At 47.3% G+C, this 9543-nt stretch overlaps 1 protein-coding gene across 1 annotated transcript; it reads right to left on the bottom strand.

Moving 5' to 3' along the window:
• Nucleotides 1–241: 241 nt before the first annotated feature.
• On the bottom strand, nucleotides 242–6845 carry scrn2 (secernin 2). Its single transcript, XM_028404020.1, has 9 exons — nucleotides 6663–6845; nucleotides 5894–6056; nucleotides 4533–4714; nucleotides 4083–4282; nucleotides 3132–3347; nucleotides 2875–3040; nucleotides 2466–2646; nucleotides 1424–1580; nucleotides 242–627 (listed from the first exon to the last, which is right to left on the bottom strand). Exons 2-9 carry the CDS (start codon nucleotides 6053–6055, stop codon nucleotides 605–607), a joined length of 1287 nt encoding a protein of 428 aa, XP_028259821.1. The 5' UTR covers nucleotide 6056; nucleotides 6663–6845; the 3' UTR covers nucleotides 242–604.
• Nucleotides 6846–9543: the final 2698 nt, after the last annotated feature.

Genomic DNA, 9543 nt, shown 5'->3' on the forward strand with positions numbered 1-9543 from the left:
CTCTACAATTGTGTTTTCATGATACTTAAAGGGTTAAGTTTGGTAAAAAAATCACTTAAAACTGTGCAGATTTCACAGAACAGTCACTGAGCTGTAGTGTTGCTTTGTTATGAAACCCAGACAATTGCACTTCCATATATCAGCCATGATGTTGCTGAGTACAAGGAGGAAATTGCAACCAGTGTGCGACATCAGATCACCCACGAGGCCCCACCATTAGAGAAGGATTAGACCACAGTCAGAGCGGGTTATGCACATTCTTTATTCGAGCTTTCCCTACAGGTAGCTGTCCACTCAGGTGACAGCTCAATCATTTGCAAACAAACTGTTAAACAAACGCCACACTCACTGTGTTTGTGCGTCATCACACAGCTCTACGTATGCGCCAGTGTACGTCTACATCATTATACTCACTAATGAGGTGCAGTCATTGCTCCCTGGGTGACACAGATGATACATTAATGCTCTGATCACATGTGCGAGTTTAGTCAGTGGTAATGATGGAATGGGGTCAGAGATGTGTGCTGCGTGAGGCGGAGGCTGATCAGACGAGAAACGCTGGAGTCCCAGGGTCGTCTCCTGCCACTCTGTGTGTGTGTGAGCACTACGGGTGTCCACCTGAGGGCGCTGTAACAGAAGACAGCACATGTTAGAGGCTCCTTAAACTGTGCTGGGAAAACACAACAATATTTCTGCAGGTAAGACACAGTCTGGACTGTTTGAGAGGCTCTAGTGTTTTATGTAAAGGAACTACTGTGTAAAAGATAACATAAGATCCCCCACAGGAGACATTCACTAAATAGTTAATGTCTCTGTGCGAACAGAGTTTGGAGAAAAATAGATTTCTTATGATAATCCGACTGATGATCCGACTCCCTCCTGTTTTTTTTTCCACAGCATTTCCTAACAGCTTTAAATGACGCTGCCTGCTGCAGTAAACATGTGTGTGTGTTTCTGAGAAATAGCAGAATACGTTAAAATCAGAGCTACTGTTCAAAACGTCTTATGATCATCTGACTTTTTTTTCATCTCAGATGTCAGACTGAGGAAAACAGTCAGTTCTGATTTTATATGGTGGAAATCTCAGACAAGAAAATCTGAAATTTGAGAAGAATCTAACTTAAAATTAATTCTGAAACTCTGACTGTAAAATCAGGATTTAAACAGAAAACATTCTGTTTAACTAAAGAGTAAAAAAAAAATTCAGAATTTGAAGAAAAACAAACAAAACAAAAGTTAAAATATAACAGACTTCTAACTTAAATCAAAGTCTTACTTCGCACTAAAATAATAAACAGACTCTACAAACCAACCCACACACACGTCTTACAGTGGCCCTGATCTTCCTCTTTCTTACTGATCATACATATGAATCCCAGCAGCGCCCTGACAGACACCGAACACAGCTGCTGCAGCCGCCCACCTCCACACTGGTAGAACTTAATCTCCGTGTCCACGCAGTCAAAGAACAGGTCGCCCAGCTCGTCTCCTGATATCTCCCCGCTGAGCATGGCTGCGATCTCGCTCAGACACTGAGACTCCAGGTCCCTCAGGATGTCGTAGACCGCTAACCCTTCATCCTGGGACAGAGAACACACACTCACCTCGGTCAGACAGTAAGAGGTTGGTCTCTCAGCTACAAAAACACATTTAAAAAAAAAACTGTTTACTGTTGGCCTTTTGAAAACACCTCAAATACACACACACACACCAGCTGCCACCATCTCTGATAAAATATAGAGTAATATATGAAATGTATGTTATAATAATCTAGTTTCAAAGAGAAACTAACACAGAACGTCTAATGGATGCAACTGAATCACATTAACGGAAATGATCCACTAACAGCAGTTAGTTCTGCACTGCTGGGTAAAATCCACATTGGAGACACGTTTGTATCATGAATAATGTTAGCTGGTGGAGCTGGTGAGCTAGCCGGACTGTGTTTCCGTAGCGTAATTGTGCGCTGATTTGAGCTAATACAGTAATTTGCAGACTGTTATAACTGAGGAGGTCGTCTCTCATTGATGTTACTGCCTGTGTACAAATCAATGAATTCAAATTCTTACCTACTGGATCTTTGCTTGGTCTAGTCTGACCGGTAGCTTCTGGTGGCTAACGTTAGCTAACGACAGGGGGAGTCTCAGTCCCAGCAGCACACTGACCTGGCTGTGACCTCCAGCTGACCTCCTATAATTATAGCATGTAACCTCAGACAGGACATCAGCTGAATGGAAGCCTGTGCTTCACTTACACAGAGTGAAACCTGCTGTTTGGATGTCGTGTGTTTATGTTTAGTCTGCACTGGTCTGCACTGACTGTGAGGGTGCTGTTGTGTTTGCACAGGGAGGGTCAGTTTCCTGGCTGGCTGTAATTTATCTAGTTAAGTGGATCATCTGCTTAAAGAACCGATTCTGTTTGTGAACCGGCAGAATTACTGGACGAGGCCGTCCATCGGTGCCCACCGGGTTGGACTCCATGGCGCTGAGTGCCTCCTGGTGGGCCTTGTACAGGTCGTGTCTGCGGTCCACCTGGCTCTGAAAGCGTGGCTGCTTCCTGGCGGGGTCGGCCGGGCCAAACTGCGGGGAGACCACCCGGGACATTGAGGTGGAACAGTCCGAGAAGATAAAAGGCTTGAATATAGACCTACCAGGATGGGACAGGACAGAGAGGACACGCAGAGAATCCCATCAACCCACAGAGGAAAAGGAAAAGACAAAAGGAGAAAGAACAGTGCAGGCACAGACCATGAGGCACCAATAACCCTCCTATCAGGTCCACCTGACTCTGTCAAATGTCTCTCCTGACCTGGACCCCTAAACCTTGTGGTATAAACAAGTTATCATTGCATTCATTGATGAGAGAGTCGCAAACCTGGAGGGGTCCGGGGTGGCAGTGAAGAAGTGGATGCAGGGCAGGCTGGGGTCTGTGGGCAGGATGGACACCATGCTGCCTGTGGTGCAGAAACCTCCAGAGTCCATGCAGATGCCACTGGGCTTATCCCTCAGAATGGACATCATCACCTCTGCTGTTACCGAGCCTGACACCAGAGATGACACAGGAGGGTCACGCAGATATGTTAACTAGCACCTCCGAGCTTTCACAGGCACAGCGTGAACAGGAAACTGTACCGTTGTGTTGATGGAGGAGCTCTGTGCCCCCCCTGTAGCGCTGCTTGGCCAGCTCCATCCTGGCTGGAGGGTTCTCTGGACTGAACACCTGAGAGAAGTTGAACTCTCCTTCACCGTCCCACCAGCCCTGAGCCTGGGCCACGCCGCGCAGCTCCGGATGCTCAGCAGAGATCTCAGCGCCGATGGTTAGCTGGTTGGAGATGTTCTTCACGGGTCCTGAGAGGAGCAGGAGACCGTTAGCTGAGTCTAACCAGCACAAAACCACACAGCTTAAACTAGATGAAGTCTTTAAAGTTACATTTTAAACGTGATTTACAGGATTTTTGAGGCTTATTTTGTCTATGTTCAGTTAAAGGGTCTGCAGTAGGGATGTCCCGATCAGGTTTTTTGCCCTCGAGTCCGAGTCTGAGTCATTTGATTTTGAGTATCTGCCGATACCGAGTCCCGATCCGATACTTTCTATAAAGGCACTCGTTGTGAGTGTGTGTGTGTGTGTCGCCACACTGGGAGATTTCACACACGCAGCACATCAAGGTCTCAAACCCAGGACCTGTCGCGCCCAAAGCAACTGTCACACCCCTACACTACAGGACACAGAGCCACCCTGCACAGAAAACGTTAACTTTGACAGCCCTAATAAATATATATCCGTGTCCTGATCGGGAGGTAATGTCCGATTCCGATCGAGTCTGAAATCACCCGATTTCCGATCACGTGATCGGATCGGGACATCCCTAGTTTGCAGATCACAGTATTCTGTTTTATTTACATTTCACACAGCACCACAACATCTAACGCTGCAGTTCCTCCACTGTCCACTTGAGGCTGGCCCCAAAAGTGAGTCAAACCCCACAGAGCTCCATGTGAAAACGTCTTTACAGCAGAAATAAACATGTTTACAGCCTGGTGACAAACAAATAAACAAACAACACACCACATGAAATCAGCTACCTGTGACTTTCTGCGCCACCCACAGCCTCCCGGCCGTCTCCAGCACCCAGGCCTCAGAGCGGTCAACTAGGAGGAAGGTGTTGTGGTAGCTGAAGGGTTCGGGACTCTCCCTGCACTGCCCCCCCTGGCCGTGCTGCTCCAGGAGGCCGGTGATCACCGCCAGCGCTGCCCACGCACTGTCTCCACGCTCCAGCCCGAGTCTGCGGATCAGAACAGGTGCCGGGTTACGTCTTTAGACTGACTCTAAACACTGCGTGTGTCTGGTGGACCTGTCTTCATGCTGGTTGAGTATTTTTATACACGCTGATGAGCAGATACAAACTACACTTACTACACCTGTCAAAACACGCATGACCCACACCCTCCTGATTAAAGCCTGGGAGAGTTAGGTCATCACTTCCTCTGAACATCCAAACCGTATTCAGTTGTTCAGTTTTTTCATACGCTCACCGGACCAGGTCCATGCCCAGCAGAGCCTCTCCGGGGGCGACCGGCTCTCGGGTCCACACAGCCTCATTCCCAATACAGACTCCCTGGTCGTTGGCTCCCATTTCGGCGCCCCACATCCAGGCAGGTTTGCTGAGGATGATGGCATGGGTCTGCTCCACCTGAGGGATCTGGATGAACGTGCACTGCACATCAAACAGAACGGGTGACAGAAAAGAATGCTTTTGATTATCCCGGAGCCGTATTGCGTTTCACAGATGACTTCAGAGTTATGTGCACTGCAGGCAGAATGCAAAGCAGAGCATGACCAATGTTATCTTTTCAGTATAATACTGACTCAGAGTGCGTGAGGTAAACAAAGACACCATTGAGCAGATACACCATCCCTGAGAGTTAAACTATGAATACAGTCTGGTAGAAGCAGAGTAGAACTAGAGTCAGGAAGGTTTACTTCCTTTTTTTTTTTTTGTTTGTGCAAGACATCAGGAAGTCACCGTTTACACCAGTAGACACTAGCACTGTCAGTCTGGGCTAAGATGTGCCAAAAACAGTGTTAACAGCGCCCCCTGTGCTGTGATCCATGTGTGCACGACTGAGCACTGATCTGTAGATCCCAGCTATCTACAGGCGAGAAGGCGGGGTACACCCAGGACAGGTCAGCACCTTAAATACAGCGACCTAGCTTACCACTTAGCATCAGTCGCAGCTATAAGAAATCAACAAACACATTAGCTGTAGGCTACAATCCACACTGTGGCGGCAGGCTACACAAGTCTGTATCATAGTTCCCATTAGCTAGTTAAGAAATACGGCAAGTGGCCAGATTAGCTCCAGGAGATTAAATGCTATTATCCGCTAAAACACTATTTTGCTACAGTATCCATGTTGACTCCGTGGTGTTAGCATAATGACATTTGCAAAGGGCAGACTCGCCAGATTAGCACCAAGAGACGGGCAGACATTAGGAAAACATGCCAAGAAAGCTAAACTAAACTTAGCTATTTAGCTGTTAGCTGTTCTGCAGAGTTGTGTTGCTGCTGCTGTGTGCAGTGTTTACAACATGTTTACGTCTTCATGCTGACGAACTGCACTCATTTAAAGCTCAGTTAATTTAAGATTAGGATTAAGAATACCTTTATTAGTCCCACAATGGGGAAATTGCGTTGTGACATTGCACAACAGGACCAACCTATCACGTATCTCTGCTCAAACGTTAACAGGAAGGAATGTCACTGTGTAAATATTCACCCACTCTGCAGTGCAACACACACCATGTTTGTGTGTGAGGCCTGTGTTGTTGGTCTGTTGTGTGACCGTGTTTGGGGGGGTGTTGGGGGTGTTGGGGGGGGTCTGGCCTGCTTTACCTCCAGCGTGGAGCCTGGAGGGTAGGATGATGCAGGATAGTGGACCACCTCTTGCACCTCGTCCCTGGGTCGGTCCGAGTTCTTCCCAAAAATCACATGGTTGTGAGAGGAGCCAGGGGGCATGGACACAAAACAGTCACATGACACTGGAGGCTCTGCCATCCTGCAACAAACAAACATGGAAGACATGAGCTGCTGACTTCCAACTACTCAGAAGAGTCTGTAGCACAAATGTGTGAGCTCATCCCCGGTGTGTGTGTGTGTGTGTGTGTGTGTGTGTGTTTGTGTGTGAAGAGCACTCCCCACCCAGCTCCCTGCAGAAAGTCAGCCGGTGCGCTGCCCATCCCTTTCACAGAGGGATTAGATTAGGAGGCAGTCTTGTGCAGAGCACTTTATTAACTGTAATCTTCACAAATCCCGCCGCCACGTTGCGCTGTTATCGCCCCTCTCTCCACGCACACTCGCGACCGTGAAAATCGATCCGGAAATAATGTCGCCACAAAATAAAGTGCGCTGCTGACCGCGTATGGCGGAGAGATGTGTGTTTATTACAGAGATAAGGCCCACACACACACACACACACACACACACACACACACACACACACACACACACACTGTCGCTCCCCGTCTCTTTCCGGAGCAGCCTGCTGTCGCTTCGTGTCATTTCGTCGTTTTAACGCGGGTGGGTAGGTGGGTGGGTTCGGGCTCGGAATGGGGGGGGTCTGTAAAGTGGACCCATGGCGGCGGGTTCTGCAGAATTTGTTTACCTTTTGATTGAGCGGCGCGAGCGGGCGGACGGCCGGCTGGGAGAAGGCAGGCTGGAGATACCGGGTCACGTGACGGAGAAATCCAAAGGTCTGTACTTAAAGGTCTCGTCTCGTCTGGCCACAGACACAGACGCAGCTCACCGTCTCCGCCAGTCCGGTCCACACCTGTGCGGAGCTGCACGGCAGGCATGCACGATGATGATGATGATGCAGCTCTTCATCATCACCGGGCTGCAGGAGGTCATTACGTGCAGGGTTTTACACCCACAGAAAGTCCCGTTCACTTGTTTATTTTTAATGTGTTCTGTGTATAAAAGCGTAATTACATGTAACATGGCCTCTCATGAGTTCATGTCTGTGAGCTGGACCAAAACCTCTTAGCTTGCATTCACTAAAGTAAACAGTTTAGCAGGACTGGAGTCTGGAAAACTCCCTGAACTTCCTGTTCCGTTAGGGGGCGCTCTAACGATCACCATCAGCAGCTTCATCATGTTTTATGACTTTATATTATAATAATAAATCACCTAGAGATGATTCAACCAGTGTGTGTGGGAAAAGTTTTAACCTATTTCAGAGCAGAATTAAAGGCCTGACTTCTAGTGTTTACAAATTCAAGTTACTTGACTGAATGCAAATCCATCAATCAGTCAACGCTGGCTGTGTTCGAAGCACTGACAGTAAAAACTATGGACAGAGCTTCCGTGACGTCACCCATTTGTTTCTGAAGAGCCGTTCTGAGGCTCGGTGGGAGGTTCCAGGACGTTGATGACCGCCGCCATGTTGGTAGCGTCACGTCTGCCAAAACTCCAAATATGGACAAAGAGGGGGAGCACGAGCGGGGTTTAGGGGGGCGGGCGATCGTGGAAGCAGGAAACTCACGCTGTGATACGTCAACTGTCTGTCACTCAAGCGGCAACGCCCATAATTATGCGTAATTTTAAGTCAGAATACAATTGAAACGAGTGAGTTGTAAAAAAATTCACCCCCCTACAATCGACACTAGAAGAGAACCTATCATCTGAGACCAGAGTGGTTTTTTGTACCAGGCTGTAAACATGTTCTTTTCTGCTGTGAAGTCGGCCATTTTAACATGGGAGTCTATGGGAAATTACTCGCTTTTGGAGCCAGCCCCCAGTGGTTGCGGCGTGAATTACAAGTTTTGACACTTCTGCATGGGCTTCAACTTTGAGCCCCGAAGGTTGCCGCTTGGTTCGAAGTCACTCCCTAATCCTAATATATGGCCCTATAGGCTTTAGACCCTCCGCCATTTTGTAGTGCTGTCTGAATTCTTAGTGAGAAATTACAGACCCCATATAGGGCCCTCACTGTATCCCACAATGCATCTTGAAAAGTAGTGTCCATCCCATGGCCACTACGTTTGGCGATATGTCCCATCATGCATTGCACAGACCGGCTAAAAGAACAGGGACAGAAGTGACGTCCCCTGTCTTATATAATGATGGTTTAAAGAACGCAGCATGACACCGGCTGTGATTGTTTTATTCATGTTTTGCCATAAAAACCTTTATTGAGCTATAACAGCACAAATTATAACTGCTAACAACATGGTTTGTTTAGCCGGCAGAGATCGGCAATGACGTCATTAATGGCGACGGGAAAATGACGGAGGTAGAGTCTGAAAATGTTTTCAGTGAGTTCACTGTATGCTGCCCTACACTGACCTCCCCATGAGGGGAGGAGGGAGTGATGTCATTAAAGGTCATCCAGGTGTTTGTGCTGTAGCAGAGGTCAGAGCGGTGAACCTGGTGGTGCTGATGGTGCAGTCATGTGACCGTGCTGTAGCCGGTTGATAGCGTAGCATTAGCTTTTAGCTTCAGGTGATCATATTGAGGCTTCAAACATCATAAAGTGATGTTAATAATTTATTTTATGTAATAATCAAAATGGAGGAATCCTATTGGCTGGTTTGGGTACACGGGAGATGCTAACTTGGAAAATACAAACAAACACAAACACTGATCATCTCTGCTGCCCTCTGTAGGTTCTTCTATTGAAGAGTTCTGTTTGGGCGGCGTGATCAACGACTGTACGACTACAGAACACGACAGAGTCAGATAAACAGAGCAGAAAAAATATTTCTCTATGAAAGAACGCAGCACGAGTCCAAAGACATGTGAAAACCCTTTTCTCTGAGTTCCATCTGTGAACCGCTTCATTACATTAAATCTACGTCAGGAGTGAAAAACACAGAGTTACATAAAGGTGTTTATTTGCAGTGTGAGAAGGTCGCAGTGTTTGGCACGGTGACAGCAGCAACCTGCACAGCACTGCTGTTAAACCAATGCTCTGGATCACATGCTGGCTAATCAGTGTAATTAAAGTTGGGTGAATTCCTGTGTGTCAGTAGTTTATTGAGTGGGTGTTTCCCATCACTGCTGTTTCATTGAATTATGTTGTTGACACTCCCTGTCTCCGTCTGACTTCACCCCCCCCCCTCCACCTTCCACCTGCTCTCTGTGAAGCTCTGATTGATTTTAAAAGGGACAAATCAACAACTTCACGCCAGACACTGACTGATTTTATGGACCATTTCCTCTGTAGAATGTAGTTTCTGTGTAAAAATGAGTAAATCTTTTCACTTTATCACTTCTCATTTTGCCACCTTTCTGTGTTTCAGTGTTAATCTCTGCTCTGAGATGAGTACGGAATCATTCTTCCACCAAAAACAGTCACATCCACAGCTAATCAGGGAACGACGTGGACGATTTAGCTGCTGGTAAGCTAGCATGTCAGGAAAAGGTTAACCAAATGAGCCTAAATAGAAGAGAAGTAACACATTCAATAAATGAACTTGGATATAAACACACACGCGTGCATTCATGTTCAGATGCATTACAATGTGTCAGCCTCAGCTGGAGTG

Source organism: Parambassis ranga, chromosome 1 (assembly GCF_900634625.1).
Source record: "Parambassis ranga chromosome 1, fParRan2.1, whole genome shotgun sequence".
Taxonomy (NCBI): Eukaryota; Metazoa; Chordata; class Actinopteri; family Ambassidae; genus Parambassis; species Parambassis ranga.